Source organism: Canis aureus, chromosome 32 (assembly GCF_053574225.1).
Source record: "Canis aureus isolate CA01 chromosome 32, VMU_Caureus_v.1.0, whole genome shotgun sequence".
NCBI classification, from domain to species: Eukaryota; Metazoa; Chordata; class Mammalia; order Carnivora; family Canidae; genus Canis; species Canis aureus.
In genome coordinates, this window is record NC_135642.1 from 44,658,010 (window position 1) to 44,679,060 (window position 21,051).

The following is a 21,051-nucleotide window of genomic DNA, read 5'->3' on the forward strand; positions in this document are numbered from 1 at the left end:
GCTCGGCCGAAAGCAGACGCTCAAAGCTCATTGACGACAAACAGGAGCAAAATTCTTTTCTCGAGAACCTGTTTCATTAACATGACAAAGCCCAGGAATTGATCAAGAAAGTTATCGAAAGGAAGGTTTCCTAGAAGCGGAGCCTCGCCCGCGGCCGCCCGGAGCTGGGAGCAAACGCACAGGCCTCCCTGGGGGGGGGGGGGGGGGGACGGGTCCCAGGGGAGGGGGCGACGCCGCAAGGAGCCTGACCCGGGTTATGAGAACCGTTTGCAGGCGCTCGAGGGGCCAAGCTGGTCCTCAGTAAGTCTGTGGGGCTCTTCCCTCATCCCCGGCTTCGCAGCACCGTTCCCTAAACCCCAGAAAAACGAAATGTTCTCTACGAATTTCGTGTGAGCATCGCCTAGACCCTGAGGCAGCGAAAACCAGATTCGCTTGTTCCCACCTCCCGCCTCAACGGTTGGCGGCCGGTCCTCCAGGTGCCGGTCCGACGGCGGCGGCTCCTGTCTGACGGCGGCGGCCACAGGGTCAAGCATGTGCTGAGCCCGCACTGCCCGCCGGGCAGAGTCTCCTGCTCATTTCCTGCCACCACCAAAGCCGGGTTTCGAGACGGCGAGTGGCAGCGGTTTGAAATGTCACACCGGGTGACCCGGCGCCCCCGCCCCGCGCTTCGGGCCTGGAAAGAAAATAAACCGAGGACACGCCAGGCTGGTTCCGGGTGGACGTTCCGGCGGCCGCGGCCGGGCTGGGGGGTCGCCCGCAGGTGATGCCGGGCGCAGATAAGGGGCCGCCGCCGTCTAGACGGCGGGACCGGGACCAGTGCCCAGGGCCACGGGGATCAGGGGAGCCTGGGAGCACCGGGGGTGCGGCGGGGGGAGCAGCGGCGAAGCCCAGGGAATCGGGCAGCCTCACAGGTCTCCAGCTGCAGCGAGGGGCCCGCACCTGCCCCCAGCACCAGGCCCGGTGGACACGGGAGGGGGCAGCAGGGAGGGTAAGGTGGGGGACAGCGCACGGCCCCAGCCCAGACCCGGCCTCAGGGAGCCCCGGGTGCACCAGCCCTGCGCCCACCCCGGGACCCTGCACCACGCTCACCCCCAGGGACCTTGCACCGCGCTCACCCCAGGTGCACCGGCCCCGCACTCACCCCCAGGACCCTGCACCACGCTCACCTCCGGACCCTGCACCACACTCCCCTCTGGACCCTGCACCGCACTCACCCCAGGTGCACCGGCCCCGCACTCACCCCCGGGACCCTGCACCGTGCTCACCCCGGGACCCTGCACCGCGCTCACCTCCGGACCCTGCACCACGCTCACCCCCGGGAGCCTGCACCGGCCCTGCACCCACCCCCGGACCCTGCACCGCGCTCACCCCGGGAGCCAGCACCGCGCTCACCTCCGGACCCTGCACCGCGCTCACCCCTGGGAACCTGCACCGGCCCCGCGCCCACCCCCGGACCCGGCACCGTGCTCACCCCCAAGGACCTTGCACCACGCTCACCCCAAGTGCACCGGCCCCGCACTCACCCCCAGGACCCTGCACCGCGCTCACCCCCAAGGACCCTGCACCACACTCACCCCGGGACCCTGCACCGGCCCCGCACCCACCGCCAGACCCTGCACCGCGCTCACCCCCAGGAGCCTGCACCGCGCTCACCCCCAGGGCCCTTGCACCGCGCTCACCCCTGGTGCACCGGCCCCGTACTCACCCCTGGGACCCTGCACCGCACTCACCCCCAAGGACCCTGCACCACACTCACTCCGGGACCCTGCACCACGCTCACCTCTGGACCCTGCACCGGCCCCGCGCCCACCGCCAGACCCTGCACCGTGCTCACCCCCGGGACCCTGCACCGCGCTCACCCCGGGACCCTGCACCGGCCGCGCCCACCCCCGGACCCTGTACCGCACTCACCCCACATGCACCGGCCCCACGCTCACCTCTGGACCCTGCACCACGCTCACCCCACGTGCACCGGCCCCTGCACTCACCCCCAGACCCTGCACCGCGCCCACCCCCGGGGTGCACCAGCCCCGCACCCACTCTGGGACCCCGCGGCAAGAGCTCCAAGCCCCAGCTCCGACCCGACGCACCCTCCCCTGCCCACCGCACAAGGAGCAGCCTCGCAACGGGTTATTAATTTTTTTATTAAGATCAAAATATTCATCCCACCATGAACTGGCTGTTCTCACAATAAATAACAATAACTTACGTTTTGTTCGGCAAAGGCTCACACGCTGTCCTCCGTCGACTGATAACTTAGAACGTTTCCAAGGAGAGTCCCGTTTCCGCTTTGCTCCGGCAGCCCCGCGCTCGGGACCCGGCTCTGTCCCCTCGGGCCCCGGGAGCCGCAGGAACCGGAGCGGTGGCCCCACCCGGACGGACGGGGCGGCGGCGGCGGGGCCAGGGCAGGCGCACAGCTGACCCTAGTAAATCCCAAATTCTGGTTTTGAAAAAAATAGCCGTTCTTAGAGCAGGGCCCTCCGGCCTGGTGAGAGCAGGCTGCACCCTGCAGCTCCGGGCCTCCCGGCCGCTGCGGCGTCTCTCTTTAAATAACAATAATGATAATTACGAAGGCGAGAGTTTTCGGAGCAGGAATGGCCTGAGCGTGGGTGCGTCTCATGCGGGGAGCATGCGAGGTCCGCGGGCTGGCGACGATGGGCCCCTCACGTCTCCACGGGACTCGGCACCATGCTGTTGGGGGTGTCGGGCAGCTGCGAGGACAGGGAGGTCACGTCGCTGCCCGAGGAGTTGCCCAGCGAGCCAGACTCGGAGAAGGAGACCTGGGGAGGAGCCCCGGGAGGAGGCGGTGAGGCGGCGCGGGCTGCAGCCCCAGGCCACTAGCCAGGGACACGGCCGGAGCAAGCCCTGCGGGGAAGGGGCCACGTCCCGAGCGCGCGCAGGGGTGGGAGGCCGGCTCGGCTGCGTCGGCCCCAGGGCCTCCCCTGTGGTGCCCTGGCCCAGGACACCCGCTTTAGAGCGGACTGCGGCCGACGTGCGCCAGCAGTACCCGCACCTGTGCCCTCAGCGCCAGGCGGTCCCCAGCGCCCCCTCCCCGGGGAGCCCCTAAATCCCACCCCTCCGGGACCTGAGGTCCGAGGGCCCGGGCGGGACCTCACCAGCTGCTGGAAGGCGGGTTGGTCCAGGTCGCTCTGCAGGGCGAACTCGCTGAGGGCTTTCCACGGGGGCTGGTAGGTCTGCACCTCCACGGCGCTGCCCTGCACGGCGCTCTCGTGGCGGATGGGGCTGCCCGCCACCAGGGGCGTCCCCGTCAATCCCTGGAGGCTCTGAGGGACGAGCGCAGGGGAGGCCAGGGATGCTCAGGCGGGTCCAGCGCCTCCCAGCACCCCGGCACTGCCCCGGGCGATGCTGAGAGGTTTGGGGCCTGGCGCTCAGGCCACGGCAGCCCAGCGGGTCCTCCGCCCCGGCCGGGATGCTCGGCGGCCTCCCAGAGCCCGGAGCCCGGAGCCCGGCCTCCCTGCTGGAAGCCAGTCGGGGGCCGAGAGGAGAAGCACCTCCAGGCCTGCGCTCCCACTCGTCGCGATCGTGTCCCAACCAAACCAAGCCAAGAGGACCCACCCAGCCGGGCGAGTGGAAGACGCAGACCCAGGCGGCTCGGGCTCAGGCCGGCGGCGGGGACAAGGGGCCCCAGCTCAGGCGAAACGAAGCAGCCTGAACCCCCAAAGCAAGCCTGGCGCCGAGCGTGCAAACACGCCGTTGGGAGTGCCCCGGTGCCCCGTCTACCCAGAGCCCCCAGAAAAGGGCCCGCGGATGTGCCCCAGGCCTCAAGCCCCCCGCTTCGGCCGCGCAGCCCTCACCGTCTTGTCGTTGTGCTGCTGCTGCTGCAGCTGCTTCATGAGGATGGACTTCTTCTTGTCCTTGCACCGCTTGTTCTGGAACCAGACGCGGATGACCCGCGGGCTCAGGCCCGTCATCTCCACCAGCTGCTCCTTCATGAGCGCGTCGGGCCGCGGGTTGGCGGCGTAGCAGGTCCGCAGGGTGTGCAGCTGCTTCTCGTTGAGCACCGTCCGCACGCGGGTCGTCTTCTCCGCCGGCTTGTGCACGTGCGGGCGCAGCGAGGGCTGCCGGGCGGCCGCGGGCTCTGCGGGCACCGGGCGGAGGTGGGCGCGGGCTGGGCGCCCAGGCCCGGCTCCTTGTCCTCCCTCCGGCTCCGGCTCCGCCGGCGGCCGCTCCCCGACCCCAGGGAGCTCGGCATCTCCCGCCCTGTCCCCCGCGGCCGCCCGGGCTCTGGGAGCCCTGCACCCGGCCGCCGGCGCCTCCTGCACGGACCGACCCCAGGGAGGGCTGCTCAGGGCCCGTGGGGCGAGGGAGGGAGAGGGAGCAGGGGCTCCGGGCCCGACACCGAAGGGCCGGCGGCGGCGGGGGCCTCGGGGACTGGGGGCCTGTCTCCCGCTCGCTGGGGCCCGCGGCAGCCCTGCCTCCTGCTCCGGAGACTGCGGACCGGCCGGGGCGCCGGGGGCTCCGGCCCCCACGGCCTCCTCCAAGGGCCCAGGCTCCCGGCCCTGCGGCCGACATCCCCGCTGGGCTCCGGGTTCTCTCCACCCGGGACGCAGCCTGCGCCGCCCACCGCGCCGAACAAAAGGGAGCGGAGATGGGGTGCCCCCAGCACGCGCCCAGCCGGCCTGGCTGCCCCCTCCAAACAGGACCTGCGCCGACAGCCCCTCGGGGTCGGGACAAATACGCACAAAGAGCCCCTCGGCCCGGCTCAGTCTCCTTCCCCGGGGGAGGCAAGCAGAGGAGCGACCGCGCAGCACCCAGGGGCGCAGCCGGGCCTGCTGGAGCTGCCCAGCCGGGGCCACCAGCCCTGACCCCCTGGTGGCCACACTCCCACTCCCACGCATCTCTGAGCGGCCCGAGCGGCCCCCGAGCCGTGTTCCGAGACCTCGAGGCCTCCGGCCTCCGCAGCGGCTCCCGCACAAGCACGAGTGGTTCACGCAGGGGCCTGAGCGGGCGGCCGAGCCCCTCCGTGTCGGGGCAGGAATCCCCCAGGGCCCGCTGGCCCCCCCGGCCCCCGCTGGCCCACGTCCATCTCGGGGAGCGCCTCGCTCCTCCCGGCCCCGGCCCGCCCGGCCCGCGCTCCCGGCTTACCTGGCAGGTGCAGGCCGCGGGCGCCGGGGAGCGGGCCGGGGCTGTGCGGGCTGCCGGCCGCCGCGCGCTCCAGCAGGAGGCCGTGGTCCGCGCGGCACAGCAGCTCGTGCTCCCGCAGCGAGAACTCGTCGCCGGGCAGCAGCTGGCGGCTGCACACGGAGCAGCGGAAGCACTCGACGTGGTACACGCGGTCCCGCGCGCGCATCACCAGGTCGCTGCTGCTGAAGCCCACCTGGCACTTGGCGCACTTGATGCCGAACAGCCTGCGGGCCCGGGGCGCGGCGTCAGCGGGCCTGGGGCGCGGCTGGGTCCCGGGGCGCGGCGCCCCCGCCCGCCCGCCCGCCCGCCCGGCCTCACCTGGCGTAGTCCCGCTTGCAGTAGGTCTTCCCGTCCCTCACGAAGCACGTGCAGGTCTCGTCCAGGTACTGGCTGCACTCGGCGCACTTGAGGCAGGCGGCGTGCCACTCCAGGTCCGGCGACACCCGCAGGAGGAACTGGTCGTGGATCCGGCTCCCGCAGCCCACGCACAGGGCGGTCCCGGGCTTCCCTGCGGGCGCGCGCGGGCGGGGTCAGGCCGGGTCGCCCGCGGCCGCCGCGCCCCCACCCTCGTCCCGCTACCACGAAGCCGCGCGCGGCCGGACGGTCGGAGACGAAAACGCGGCGCCTTCGGACTCGCGGAGCTGCGCCCTCCCCGCGGCCGGGGCCGCCCCCGCCCGCCCGTCCGTCCGCCCGTCCGCCCGCCCGTCCGCCCGCCCGTCCGACCTCCCGTCCGCCTGCCCGTCCGCCCGTCCGACCTCCCGTCCGCCCGCCCGTCCGCCCGCCCGTCCGCCCGTCCGTCCGCCCGGCGCGGCCCCGCAGTCCCCGGCGAGCACGGCGCGCGGTCGCCCGCGGAGGCACCGGGCAGCTCGGGGCCCCGCCCGCCGGCCGAGCCCGACACCTGCAGGCCCGCGCCCCCGCGCCCCCCGGCCGCGCCCCGCACGCGGACTCACTCTTGGGAGGGTCCCCCATCGCACCCAGGCGCGGGGGGCGGAGAACCACATCCACCACATCCACCGAGCGGGGCGCGGGCGCGGAGGGCGCGGCCGGCCAGGACCCGGGTCGCGCGCCCAGCCGGCTCTCGGGGAACTAACTCGGCGGCCCCGCGGACTTGGAGGGGCGACTCCGCACCGGCCCGCACGCAGCATGACGTCAGCACGCACTCGCCAGGGGCCGGAGCCGGGGGCGGGACCTGCGGCGTCACGGAGCTCCCCGGGACCGCGGGGGCGGGGCGGGGGCGGGGCCGGCGGAGGGGGCGGGGCCGGCGGGCGGAGGGAGGGCGGGGCGGGGCGGGGGCGGAGGGGCGGGGCGGGGCGGGGCCCGGCGGCCGCGGGGGACAAACCCGATTGGCCCGCAGTGAACAATGGAGCGCGGCCCGCCCCGACGAGCGCGGACCCCGTCGGGCCCCGGGTCGGGCTCGCCCCGCGGGACAGGCGGCCCCGGGCTCGGGGGGACACGGGGCAGTGGGCGCGGGCCCCGCCTGCAGACGCCCCGGGCCTTCGCCGCGGGAGGCCCAGCTGCAGGTCCGAGGCGGCCGCCGGGCGCGAGGCCCACCCCGTCCACCCCGTCCACCCCGTCCCCTGCCGCCTGCGCCGCCGCGCGCCTCCGTCCCCGGGCCCGGCCGCGGAGGGGGCTGGAGGGGGCTGGGGGGGCCGGAGCCCGGGTCGCGGCCGAGCGGTCGGGGATGTGGGCGGGCAGCGCGGACCCCGGCGGGCCCCGGCGGACCCCAGCCCAGGCCGCGCCCCCGGGGCCGCAGGGGGAGGGGAGGGGAGGGGAGGGGAGGGGGGCGGGACCCCAGCCCGGGCCCTGCCCTCGGGGCTGCAGGGGGAGAGGAGGGGAGCGGAGGGGAGGGGGGCGGGACCCAGCCCAGGCCGCGCCCCCGGGGCCGCAGGGGGAGGGGAGGGGAGGGGAGGGGAGGGGGGCGGGACCCCAGCCCGGGCCCTGCCCTCGGGGCTGCAGGGGGAGAGGAGGGGAGCGGAGGGGAGGGGGGCGGGACCCAGCCCAGGCCGCGCCCCCGGGGCCGCAGGGGGAGGGGAGGGGGGGACCCCAGCCCAGGCCGCGCCCCGGGGCCGCAGGGGGAGGGGAGGGGAGGGGGGCGGGACCCAGCCCAGGCCGCGCCCCCGGGGCCCAGGGGGAGGGGAGGGCAGGGGGAGGGGAGGGGGGGCGGGACCCGGGCGGGACCCAGCCCGGGCCCTGCCCTCGGGGCTGTAGGAGGACGGGAGGGGGGAGGGGGGGCGGGACCCCAGCCCGGGCCCTGCCCTCGGGGCTGCAGGGTGAGGGGAGGGGAGGGGAGCGGAGGGGAGGGGGGCGGGACCCAGCCCAGGCCGCGCCCCCGGGGCTGCAGGGGGAGGGGGGAACCCCAGCCCAGGCCGAGTCCCCGGGGCCGCAGGGGGAGGGGAGGGGGGAGGGGAGGGGGAGACCCCAGCCCAGGCCGCGCCCCCGGGGCCGCAGGGGGAGGGGAGGCGAGGGGAGGGGAGGGGAGGGGGAGGCGGGACCCCAGCCCGGGCCCTGCCCTCGGGGCTGCAGGGGGAGAGGAGGGGAGCGGAGGGGAGGGGGGCGGGACCCAGCCCAGGCCGCGCCCCCGGGGCCGCAGGGGGAGGGGAGGGGGGGACCCCAGCCCAGGCCGCGCCCCCGGGGCCGCAGGGGGAGGGGAGGGGAGGGGGGCGGGACCCAGCCCAGGCCGCGCCCCCGGGGCCCAGGGGGAGGGGAGGGCAGGGGGAGGGGAGGGGGGCGGGACCCGGGCGGGACCCAGCCCGGGCCCTGCCCTCGGGGCTGTAGGAGGACGGGAGGGGGGAGGGGGGGCGGGACCCCAGCCCGGGCCCTGCCCTCGGGGCTGCAGGGTGAGGGGAGGGGAGGGGAGCGGAGGGGAGGGGGGCGGGACCCAGCCCAGGCCGCGCCCCCGGGGCTGCAGGGGGAGGGGGGAACCCCAGCCCAGGCCGAGTCCCCGGGGCCGCAGGGGGAGGGGAGGGGGGAGGGGAGGGGGAGACCCCAGCCCAGGCCGCGCCCCCGGGGCCGCAGGGGGAGGGGAGGCGAGGGGAGGGGAGGGGAGGGGGAGGCGGGACCCCAGCCCAGGCCCTGCCCTCGGGGCTGCAGGGGGAGGGGAGGGGAGCGGAGGGGAGGGGGCGGGACCCAGCCCGGGCCCTGCCCTCGGGGTCGCGGGGTGGGGGACAAGCTGCCGCGGACCCGCGCGCCCGGGGGCTCGGCGCCGTCTACGCAGGGTGCTAGGGTCGTCCGCGCGTCCTACTCCCAAATCACCGATCTTCCGTCAATTCTTCCGTTTCGTGTCACAAACCCGCGGCAACGAAAACAGCTGCAAACGTGGCGCGCGGGACTCGGCGGCCGCCCGGGACCTCGCCGCGGGCTCCGCGTGCCAGCGCGTGACGGCGGCCTTCCCGGTGGAGGGGGCGCCCGGGCCGCAGCTCGGCCCTGCCGCTAAAGCTCCCGGGAGGCGGGGCCTCGACTTCTAGGCTGCCGTCCGGGAAATGGGCGCGGGGGGGGGGGGGGGCTGCAGGGACGGAGCGGGCCGGGCGCACCTGCCGCTCGCGGGGGGGGGGCGGGGCGGGGCGGGGCGCGGCGGGGGCAGAGCTGCCGGGAAAGTGTCTGCAAATAAACGGGGCTCAGGGGAGGGGGAAGGCAATGTGTGCTGTGCGCGCGCCAGGCCACCCCGGACCTAAGGCATCTCATCTTACTTTTCTGTGCCTCTGTTTCCTCATCTGTAAAATGGGGGATAAAAGAGCGGGTATCTGTACTAGAGGGAATTTTGAAAGAGTTTATTTATTCATGAGAGACACAGAGAGAGGCAGAGACACAGGCAGAGGGAGAAGCAGGCTCCAGGCAGGGAGCCCGACGTGGGACTCGATCCCGGGACCCTGGGGTCACGCCCCGGGCTGAGGCAGCCCCAAGCCGCTGGGCCCCCCCGGGCTGCCCCGGGAAAGGTTTGCAAGGACGCCGGCGGGCGGCGAGTCTGCAGCAGTCCGGGCTGTGACGGCGCTTGCGGTGGGGGCCTCCGTGGATGCTGTCTCCGGCGTGGGTGCCCGTGTGGGTGCGGGCCGAGGGGACGTCCGCCCTGCGCACACCGTTAGCCTCCCCCGGACCCCGAGGCCTGGCCCAGCTCCCGGCCAGGGGCGAGGGAGTAGCCGGATCCGACGGTGAGGGCCGCCCCGCGGGGCTTCTGGCTGCGGCAGAGTCTTAGCCTGGACCCCAGCCCTCTCCTGCCAAGAGGAGAAATGCATCGTGCCCCAAGGGGGAAACCATCTCGGTGGGCATCGCGGGGCCAGGGGAGCAGCACCGGCGGCTCCCAAGGGCGATCCCCCTCCTGGTGGCCTGCCGGGCTCCACAGCGCGTCAGGAGGTGGTGGCGTTAGACTCGGTCATCCCCGGGGACACCGAGGCTTCCTGGGCAACGTGACTGGTTCCGGTCGTCGAGGCTGGTGGCCCAGCTCCACGGCCGTGCTTCTGTCCCCGCGCGGCCACCAGCCACCCCTCTCCTCCCTGGCGCTGCAAGGTCCCGGGTGCACACCCTGGAGTCGCAGCCGCGGCACCGGCACCGGCGGGACAGGAGGAGGCCCTCCCCGCTCGTCACGGTCTCGGGCGCCCTCTCCCTGCCTCCTGGGCGCCCCAGGTGCCCTTCTGGGGAGGGCAGGGGCCACACCTGGCACACAGGGCGCCTGGCGCCTTCTCGGGCTCGGGAGCCCCAGCTCCAGGCCGTCCTCCCGTAGGGCCCGAGCCAGCGCCGCGGGGGGTGGTCAGAGGCGCGGAGGGGGCTCCTGACCCCGAGCTTCTCCCCACATCGCACCGCCTCGCTGACCACTGACCGCTGAGCATCAGGAGCCTGGAGACAGGAGGGACGCGGCGACGCTGGCCCGGGCCTGCGGAGCCCTGGGGAAATGGGGAGAGGCCGGCCCGGGGCTGCAGAGCTGGGGTCCCCGAGCAGCCCGGGTCACAGGTCACACTCCGCAGCCGCACTGTCGTGGTTTTACCGGCTTGCTCAGCCCCCGCCCTTCCCTTCTTGTCTCCAGCTCCGGAGCCAGGAGGCTGCAGGGGCCCCGGGGCCTCGGCCCGCAGGCCCGTGTGTGCCAGGGGAGGTGCCGTCCACCCCCGCCTGTCGTGTCAGCACTGGGAGGCCGGGCACACGCACCTGAGGGGCTGGGCACACGCACCTGCACATGCAAACCTGCACACGTGCACGGCCACACGGCCTCGCACATAGGCACACACACAGCCTTGCTCCCGCGCTGCCTTCCCGTCCCTGCCTGCTCAGGAGGGCCTCCTTGTGCACAGAGGGCAGTGGCCTTGTGCCCATGGGGTCACGCATGGGGGGGACACTGGGTACAGCCTCCACCTCCGGCCGTCACCTTGGTGGCCGCAGGCCTCCCCTCAGCTGCCTCCGCACGTCCCTGCCCTTATCCCCGCAGCCGCCCCAGAGAGCAGGCCCAGTGTGGAAATGATCCGACTCACCCACCAGGGAACTGCGGCCTGGGAAGGGAGGCGACCGGTCCCAGGGGACCCGCTGGTGTTGCCCACGAGCAGCCTCCGCCTCCAGATCCGCGGGTGGGTGGGGGGACGCCCCACGGGGCAGCCGGCGGGGGAGGCAGCGCTGCGGGAGTCACCGCAGCCCGGAGCCTTGCCCAGCAGCAGGTGACCAAGCAGCTGGAGCCGGGCCCCTGCCTCCGCCCAAGGCCGCTGGGGTGCCGGGCGGGCCCAGGGAGGGCGCCAGCATTCCTAGGCCCTCGCCTAAGCCTCCCGGAGCTCATGGGTGTGGGAGGCGCCCACCTCCCTGGCTCCCGCATCCAGACCTGCGCCCTCGCCCCGCTCGCCTGCCGCCTCCTACAGAGTCCCTTTGAGCAAGCAGGCACCCAGGGGTGCTGAGGGCCCCCTCCGTCCCTTCTGGGCCCCCTGCCTCCCCACTGGGCCCCTTCCCATCCCCCCCTCCGGGCCCTTTCTCTCTTCCCTGATGCCCACTGAGCCCCTGAGCAAGCTGGGCCCTGAGCTAAGCCGGTGCAGACCTCCTCACGCCAGGCACAGTGGCACGCATGCCGCCAGCCCCGCCTCCGAGGCCACCAGCTAGGCCGCACAGTCATCGAGTCATCGCGCAGCGCTCAGGGGTCAGAGGTGGATAAGAGGTGTCAGGACGCCCAGCGCGAGGTGGGGCTGAGGCTCAGCCCCGCAGCCCGAGTCCGTGGGCCTCCTGGCGGATCTGGGTCCTGGGTCTGTCCAGATGCGATTGGTCTGTTCGTTCATTGTCACGTTGTTCACAGTGGACACGAGTCCAAGTCACGGTATGAAGGGACCCACGGTCTGTATCGCTCTTTTCCTGGGGAGCTCGAGTTCATTACGGGACGATGAGAAAATGAGCCTTTTTAAAAACTATGTGCGAGGGGCGTCTGGCGGCTCAGTGGTTGAGTCTGCGCCCTCCGCTCGGGTGCGATCCGGGTCCTGGGGGGCCTCCGGGGCTCTGCGTCTCCCTCCCCCTCTGCCCCTCCGCCCCTCCGCGAGCACGTGCTTTCAATTAAATAAATCAAAATCTTTTTAAAAACCCACAGACGCAGGAACCCCAGGTAGGAGGCCTTGTTTCTTTCCGAGTCCCGGCAGGTTGGCTGCGGGGCTGGCGGCCGGGCCCCCCTCGGGCAGGGGCCTCCGCAGGTGGGGCAAGTCGCAGCTTTCCCGTGTCTCCAGAAGGTGGGAGCGGCGCCAGCTTGGCGCGGCCTGGGCCCTGGGGTGCCGCCCGCCGCCCTCTGGGCCTCCCGCCGCCGCTTCCAGCCCCGCCTGCGATCCAGGTAGTAGGGAGGGAGGGCGGGAAGGGGGTAGACTCACCAGGCCGGCCGGGGGCTGCCGTGCAGAGAAACCAGCCTCCTGCCCGGCGGCCCCAGGCTGGGGCCCTGGATGGACGGGGTGCCCCTCCCCGAGACAGTAGGGGGACAGGAAAGTATCGCCGGCAGGGGTCCCCTGTGACCGAACCCCGGCCCGGCTCCTCCGAGCCCTCTGTCCACTAGGCCTCAGCCTTGACCAGAACCCCAGCGGGTCCCCTCCGGGTGCCCTCCTGAGGAAACCCAAGGCCGAGGGGAGCCGGCTCGCCCCGCCGCACCCGAGGCTCAGGCCCAGGCCATCGGCCCCAAGGGGCAGGGGCTCCTCCCCGGCCCAGGCGTCCTGCTGGTATCCTCGCCCTGCGTCCCCCGAGCCCCGTCCTCCCTGTGACCACCTGTCCCCTCCCTGCATGTGGAAGCTGAGTCGGGCTCGCCCAGGACCCGCCCTGTCACCACAGCGCCTCGCGGGTGGCGTCTATCGCCGTCCCCTGCCTGGCACCCGGCTCCGGTCACCACAGGGAGGGGGCCTGCAACCCAGCCGTGACCTACAGGATGAGTGCCAGGCCTGCAAGGAGGGGCATGGCGGGGGGACAGGAGGTCACGGTCACGCAGGAGGTGACAGCCAGGCTGGGGCCAGGCGGTGGGCCAGCTGCGGGCAGGAGCTTCCGACAGCGAGGGACGCAGCTGCAGGGGAAGGGGTCACACGTGCGGCGTCCAGCGAGGCCCGAAGGACGCAGGACGTGAATGGGGACCTGCCTCTCCTCCCGGCACGTTGGCCGGCTCACCCAGCAGCTGACGGGGCTACGGGGAAGCTTCTGTAGTTACCCCAAGGAAGGGGGAAGAGCATCAGTCACTTGGACACCCCGGGTAGATGCACTGAAATCCTACATCTGGGTCAAGACCCAGACCCCAGGGTCATCAGGACGAATCTGCCCCGAGCTTTGCACCTTCCTGGGCCGGAGCCGACCTCAGGGCCCCAAGTCCGGGAGTGCGGGTGTGGACTAGGGACTGCCCCGACTCCTGTGGTCCTCGTAGCTCCCTTTAGCAGTATTTCTGGAATCAGATTAGAGGAACTGTCAGCTCTCCGGTTGACCTGAACATTAATGACGCCTTCTTTTCAAGTTATGTCCCCAACAGAAAAACTAAAAATTGCAATAAGCTCCTCCATCCTGCACAGATGTGTGTGGGTTTGGGTTTTGCAGACTTGGGGGGCCAGTTACAGTCCCCTTACCCATCGTGGATGCTTGCCTTTTATGATATGAAGACAAATGGGTAAGGATTTAATGTACATCATCAGCTGTGAGGATGCCGCTTCATAAAGCTATTGTCACAGTCTTTGAAAAGGTGTTTTTTTTTTCTTTTTTTCTTTTTTTTTTTAAGTAGGCTCCACGCCTATTGTGGAGCCCAAGGTGGGGCTTAAAATTCCTGACCCTGAGATCAAGACCTGAGCTGAGATCAAGAGTCAGATGCCGAATCAACCTCACCACCAGGCATCTCCCTCCTTGAAGGACACCTTTTGTTCTTTCCAACGCACATTCATACGATGCCAACTATGTACATTTTTTCTCATAACAAGGACCACCCTCTCATGCCCTATTTTGTCTCTTCGTCACCTTAAAATAAAATAGGAATTATAAGCGATGCCGCGTGTTTGGTTACAGTCAAAGCCCATCAAGCAACAATTTTTCAACAGATCGCACAGATGATCCTCTTTTGCTGGAAAACATCTTCTGGAGGCTACAGTTACCAGCGAATTTCAAAAATAGAATAAATGAGATAATAGAATCTGGGCTGTCACCTCCTGTCCAATGAGATTATCCGATGTCTAATCATGGACAGATTGTGATTAATGTGGTTGCGGATGGGGCATTAATCCGATTCAGGAGGGAATCCAGTCAGATTTTCATCTGCTCCAAGTGTGTAATTGGTTTGGAGGCAGCAGAAAAGCGGCTTGTACCAGATTTTGCTGCATCACGGTGGTGAGGTCTATTTTGATCAGCTTGAGTTATGGACAATATAAATTATTTATAGCTACTTTAGACATGCCTTATACTCGTAAAGACCTTCAAAACACAATCACCCCCCTCTTGCTGTTGTGGGAATCTCGTCCAGCTGAATCCTGGTGCTTATAAAAAGCAAGGGGGAGTAGAGACTAAAGGCTGGCGGGTTCCCCATGAAGTGCTGACTGGACACTACAAGGAGCAGGAAGTTGAGCCAGGCAGTGGAATAGGCCAGAGGGTGCACACGGAATGGCCTCGGCCCAACAGCACGTTGCTCTGGTTGAGAAAAGGGACCCAGGCTCGGGAAAGCGCAGGCATCCACAGACAGCAACGCACGGTGAGGCTCTTGCAGGCTGAGCACGAAGGAGAATTTCCTTGAACTAGACAAGTTTCATGAAGGTGGTGGGGTTCAAGGCGGGTCTTTAAAGGAGAGAGATCAGGGATCCCCGGGTGGCTCAGGGGTTTAGCGCCTGCCTTTGGCCCTGGGCGTGATCCTGGAGTCCCGGGATGGAGTCCCACGTCGGGCTCCCTGCATGGAGCCTGCTTCTCCCTCTGCCTGTGTTTCTGCCTCTCTCTCTCTCTCTCTTTCTCTATCATAAATAAATAAATCTTTAAAAAATAAAATTAAAAAAAATAAAGGAGAGAGAGCTTCCAACGTGGCCTGTGAGTGAGGAGGGAGAGTGCTGGGCAAAGGCTGCGCTGCATGTGTGCACAGGGTGCAGGCAAGGATGGCGTGGGTGCAGTGGAGGGGGGAGGCTACGGGGTGCTACGGATGGCCCTCCAGACACCGCCTTCATTCTTCGTGTATCATCAGGGTGCTCCGGGCTGATAGAAAGCCTATCAAAAAGTGGCACAAGGGGGAAGTGAGCTTGCTCAAACAACAGACCCAGTGGTAGGGCAGACGTGCAGCTAGAGGACCCCAGGGTCGACAGGCGTCATCAGCAGGGTCTTCTGCTTCCCTGCTCTTGTGTTACCGATTCAGCTGCGTTCAGAGGATGGTTCTTAGGGCCACACAATGGCTCCCAAAATACTTGGGATCACGTGCCTCCTGTCTGTGACCGTTGGGAGGAGCTGGCTTCCTGAGGCTCTCACTAACCAAGGAAGCTTCTTTTCAGAATCCCCCAGAAAACCTGTTTTCTGTTTCATTGACCCACACTGGCTTTGATCTCTCCCCTTCTGAACCAATCACTGATGAGGAATTAGGGATTCCCTTGCTGGCTTAGAGGGACCAGCACAGGCGTATATACCTCCCTGGCGGGGTGCTGATAAACGTTTAAGAACCTGGCTCTTTAGGAAAGAATTTGTATATATATACATATTGTTTATTACAAATTTATTGATACAAGGAAGGATAGCAAATAATTTACACATAATAACAAAATATGCAATTGTATTGTAATTGTATATCGTAATTTGAATTGTAAATTAGAATTGTAAATACGTAATTGTTTTGTAAATTCCACATAGCCAGTTGATTCTTGCCAAACTTTTGCTAACTTATGGTTGCATAATTAAGTAAATACATATCTTTTCTACCTAGCAAAAAACAATTATAAAAATATACTATAATTAGGGGCACCTGGGTGGCTCAGTGGGTTAAGCATCTGCCTTCGGCTCAGGTCATGATCCTGGGGTCCTGGGATCAAGCCAGACATGGGGCTCCTGCTCAGCGGGGAGTCTGCTTCTCCCTCTGCCTCTGCTCCTCCTCCCTGCTTGTTTTCTCTCTCTTTCTCTCAAACAAATAAATAAAATCTTTAAAAAAGTATGCTATAATTAATTTATTTAAGGCTGCGGGGCAGGAACCCCGTGATGCGCGGCCTTCCCCGGCATCCGGGGACCAACCCAGCTCTGGAGAATTATATAATTAATTTATTAATTTTTTTAATATTAAATATTTAAAAATATTTAAAACCCTATCAAGTCAATAAGAAATGTAAAAAGTCTATTATGAAGAAAATTTTCTTGACTAGGACCATGTAAAACAAAAACCAAAAAAAAAAACAAACACAGAGAGCACCAATATACGTTCCAGTATAGAATTACATAGATGATGTCAATTTTCCTCCAGTTTATCTATAAATGTAATTTGGTATACCACAAATATAATTAAATTGCCAATGTTATTCGATGTAACAATTCTAAGGATAAAATGGAAGAAGATGGGATCCCTGGGTGGCGCAGCGGTTTGGCACCTGCCTTTGGCCCAGGGCACGATCCTGGAAACCGGGGATCGAGTCCCACGTCGGGCTCCCGGTGCATAGAGCCTGCTTCTCTGCCTGTGTCTCTGCCTCTCTCTCTCTCTCTCTCTCTCTCTGTGACTATCATAAATAAAAATTAAAAAATAAAAAATAAATAAAATGGAAGAAGAAATGTGTGAGAATTAGTGAGGACAGTTTATTTCTTTTAATTTTTATTTTTTAAAAGATTTTATTTATTTATTCATGAGAGACACAAAGGCAGAGAGAGACACAGCAGAGGGAGAAGCAGGCTCCCTGCAGGAGCCCCGATGCGGGACTCGATCCCAGGACCCCAGGGTCATGCCCTGAGCTGAAGGCAGACGCTCAACCGCTGAGCCCCCCAGGCGTCCCATGAGGACAGTTTAGAAAGGAAGAGAAGTGAAGGGTGCTTTTCCCTATTAGATATTAAAAATGAATTATAAAGTCCTAATAATGAAAATAGTTTGATACCAAGGCAGAATCTAGCAGATTTAATATGACATAGAAAAGGCCAAAATCAGACTTTTAGTTTGATAGGAATTCAATGGAAAAGCAAACGATTATTCAATATATATTATTGATACATTTGAAAAAACGTAAAGGCAGACCTCTCAGTACCACGCCATTTATCAAAACCTTCTTCAGTTGGATTAAAGATTTAAATGCAATGACAAAGCCACAAAGGTACTAGACAAAGACAGAGGTGCCTCTTCCTGTAGGCTTGCCTGGGTCGGGCCTTCCGCGGGGCGCCAGGAGGGTCTGCTCCCGACAGGGAAGACCAGCGGCTTCGGCCGCTTAAAAGTGCACGGGCCGTGGCTCTCTCGGGCTTCCTGGGAGGGTGACGCGTCCCTGTCCCTGTATGGCCTTCCCCACGCGCCGCCGCGATGCCCGGGGAGGACAGCGGGCCCTAGAGGCCCAACTGCTGCCTTAAGATCACACAACTTTTGGATGATCATCCCGAATGCTCCATCGTGGAGCGGACGACATGGAGCCCACGCAGGTGCAGCAGATCCGCGCGGCCCTCGGCGGGAAGGCTGGGAGGCTGCGGGGCAAGAACGGGGCGCGCGGCCTTCCCCGGCATCCGGGGACCAACCCAGCTCTGGAGAAACTGTTGCCTCCCGACTGGGGGAGGGTGGGCTTTGTGTCGCCAAGGAGGGCCCCGCTGAGGTGCGGGACGTGCTGGGGCCACCGAGGCGCTAGCTGCCATCCGTGCTGGGGCCAGCGCCCCTGCAAGTCACTGTGCCAGCCCAGGGCACTGGTCTGGGGCCCGGGAAGACCTCCCGCCTCCAAGCTTTGGGCATCAGCATGAGGATCCCCGGGCACCACCACGAGACGGGCAGCCGACCAAGGCCAGACGCTAAGTGGGGCCCGTGAAGCCACACCGCTGGGCACCCGCCTTCTGCCCCGGCTTCGGGCTGATCACCCAGCAGGTGGTTGACAGCGGCAGCATCTCCCGCCCTGAGGCGCTTGGCACCGCAGAGGAAGCTGCATTTCCGCCCCCGAGGGCGTCTGCCACGCGGCCCGCATCCTCCCGCAGGCCGTCACCCGAGGGTTGCGCGGGTCCTGGCTTCGTCTTTGGGGAACAAGCCACCTTCCCTTGCTGAAGAGGTCAAGGCCCGCTTGGCCGAGGCGGCTGCCCCTGTGGTCGTGGACCAGCCAGAGTCAAAACAAAGGGGGAAAACACACACACACACACACACACACACACACACACAAACAAGCAAAAACAAAAAGAAACAAAGGGGGGTTGCAGGGCCAGAGCAACCGGGTCACCAGCCGGATTTCTGAAACCAGGAAGCAAAGGCCCTTCCCCTTCCAGGGAAGCGAGCAGCGGCTCCTTATGGATCGGGACAGACGAATGGGCTGATGCCTTATAAAGGAGGCTTTGGTGCATTAATGACTCAAACAAGAAAGTGATGAGCACTCACAGAAAAGTGGGCTGCGGGAGGAGCTCATGGCCCATTACACGCGCCCAAAGTTCTCGCCCCACAGACCCCGCAGCTCCGGAGCCGCCGCCGCCTCCCGCGTCTGTGTGCACAACTCTGGGCCCCCCTTACCCGGTTCTCGGCTCAGCGCCCTGCGGGCCGGAACGGAGGCGTTGGCCGGGGGCCCACCGAGGCTCCACAGGGGAGACTGCGCCCCGAGCTCCCCGGCTGGCGGAGGATGCACCTGCCTGCCACGTCTTGCTTCCTCAGCCTGCAGCAGCCGAGGGAGGGAGAGAATGAGAGAGAGAGATTTTGGTGAGTCTCCAAGTTGACGGAGCCTTTTTCAAAAAGGCATTTAGTTAGTTAGTTAGTTAGTTAGTTAGTTAGTTAGTTAGTTAGTTGAGAGAGAGAGAGAGAGAGAGAGCGCACAAGCAGGGGAAGAGGGAGAAGGAAGATGGGGGAAGCCGACTCCCCAGTGAGCAGGAAGCTGGATGCAGGGTTTCATTCCAAGACCCTGAGCTCATGACCTGAGCTGAAGACAGACATTTAACTGAGCCACTCAGGTGCCCCTGGGGAGGGGGGGGCCTTTTAAAGCATTCATCTAAATAATTAAGGCCCACTCACTTTTCATGAGCCCCAAATCAGCTGGTCAATCACACGTGCACAATCCATTCACTTTTGCTATATTTGTCAGAAACAAATCATAGGCATTCAAGGGGAGGGGACCATGCGGGGTTTAGATCATTGGGGGTTATCTTACAGTGTATCCACATTAGTAATGAAAGAAAAGAAAAGAAAATGAATGAAACACAAATGGATGGTCGTTTTTGGCCTCTCACACTGGCAAATATCTAAAAATAAAAACAAACCCCCAAATTCCCAGTGTTGGCAAAGTGTGAGGACACTGGCCCTATCACAGCCTGTCGGAGAGAGTGTCGAGGGGCACAACCTTCCAAAAAGGCACAATCTGAAATGCGGTTTGGCAAAACTTGTCGAAGACTTAAAATTCTGCAGTTTCTTTGACCCAGCAAGCCTTCTGCTAGAAACTATTCATGGAAATACTTGTGGATAATGTACATATAGACTTAATCCTGAGGTTTTACACTGAAGCTTTATGTATAACACCGATAACTAAAAAAAGGGGAGGGGCATAAACATGAACAAAAGTTAAAAGGCTGGTTAAATAAATTGTGGTAAATCCACATAACGGAAGTGACCTGAATCACACTGTTTTAGTTTGAGCTCCAGCACCAGGCACCCCTGGTCAGAATCCAGGCTCTAGCATTTGCTGGTTCTGTGAAATGGGTGCTTATCATCACCTCCCTGAGCCTCACTTACAAGGATGGAAAAATAACAGTGCCCACCTCATAGGTTGTTGTGAGGATTAAGCTCTCATTCATACACCTGCTGTGCCAAGTCAGCCCATAATTATGCAGGAGGGGGTAATATGAGGTTACCTAACAGCTTATACAAAATAACTCTATTTTCTTTAAAAAGTTAAGTGATAAACTGAGCAAACGGAATAGAAAGTCATCTTTCAGACCGCTTCATTTATTTTCTCTGAGAACTGGGATTATAGAGGATGTCTATTTTCTTCTTTATGAGTTGCTTAATTTACCAATTTACACTCTACACTTATGACTTTAGAGGGAACATACCCAAGATTTCTTTTTTAAAAGAGTTTATTTATTTATTCATGAGAGACACACAGAGAGAGAGAGGCAGAGACACAGGCAGAGGGAGAAGCAGGCTCCATGCAGGGAGCCCGACGTGGGACTCGATCCCAGGACCCCAGGATCACGCCCTGGGCTGAAGACAGATGCTCAACTGCTGAGCCACCCAGGAGCCCCAAGACATGTTTTTAAAAGCTACGATCTACTATCACTTAATATAAGAGGAAACATATTAATACCAAAAAAAAAAAAAAAGAATAGTTCAGAATAAATAGTCCTTTCCATTGAGTTTTGTGAAAAACTCATTACATCATTTTTATTGTTCCCATTTGGCCAAAAAATGCTGAAATCTTCATCTTGGGCTGAAGATTGGGAACACGTTGGGCAGAGTCTTGAAGTGAAAAGGGTCATGGAGCAGCAGGGATTGGCCGCAAATCAAGGAGGCTGGAGAGTGAGCACCGCACAAGGTCTGGCCTCTGCTCGGCCCCACGGCTCTCATTAGAGTTTCACGGTGCGTGAGGTGAGTGTGGAGACTCCTGGGGGCCAAGTGATGATTTAATTCTCAGAGATTCTAATGAAGATAACTCCACGTCCCTTTTCTAAGCACTGAGAATACTTCTGTGAATAACACAGAATCCTGACCCTTTCTCGTGGAGGAGGAGACCATGGGACCAGTGTCTTTCGTTAAATCCATGGGATCAGAGGTGGTATCCGTTCCTCTCCGGCATCCTCTACAGGACTGGTGGAGGGCAGCAAGCTCAGCAAAGAGCTACCTAACCACGGGGTCTTCAGGAGCCCTGAAAGGCTGGCCTAGGGCATCACAGGGAAGGACAGCCATCCATCCAGTGGGCCCTCGGATGGTATCTGTTGGGCCCTTGCAGGCTCTTGGCACCAGCAGACATTTTAGCATTCATTCTATCTATGGTATATTGGAAAGATATGCATGTTTTATTAAGCTCAGAATAAGACGTCAATATTTTTGTATAAAGCTCAACCTTGACTGCAGCATTATGAAAGCTAGTGAAACACAAGGCTAATTTGATAATGTAGGCAGATTCCTTGGCCATTAATCCCATGAATCATACATGTCTCCTCTAAGAGTCTGAAATTTGAATATTTTAGGATGAGTAAAGTATCAGGAGAGTAAAAACTCACTAATTGGTACACACTGGCATGGTCAGAATGCATTCTAGAAGATGTGAAGCTCAAAGTTATCTTCTTATATAATCTACCATGTCTACATATACATTATATTGTCAACAAAATTGACGGCAGATGAGTCATGGCCAAGCA

At 63.7% G+C, this 21,051-nt stretch overlaps 1 protein-coding gene across 1 annotated transcript; it reads right to left on the reverse strand.

Annotated features, from left to right (window-relative positions):
• Positions 1-2,128: 2,128 nt before the first annotated feature.
• On the reverse strand, positions 2,129-6,290 carry ISL2 (ISL LIM homeobox 2). The gene is made up of 7 exons (XM_077881211.1): positions 6,274-6,290; positions 6,096-6,220; positions 5,464-5,653; positions 5,107-5,369; positions 3,816-4,099; positions 3,117-3,284; positions 2,129-2,780 (listed from the first exon to the last, which is right to left on the reverse strand). Exons 1-7 carry the CDS (start codon positions 6,288-6,290, stop codon positions 2,664-2,666), a joined length of 1,164 nt encoding a protein of 387 aa, XP_077737337.1. The 3' UTR covers positions 2,129-2,663.
• Positions 6,291-21,051: the final 14,761 nt, after the last annotated feature.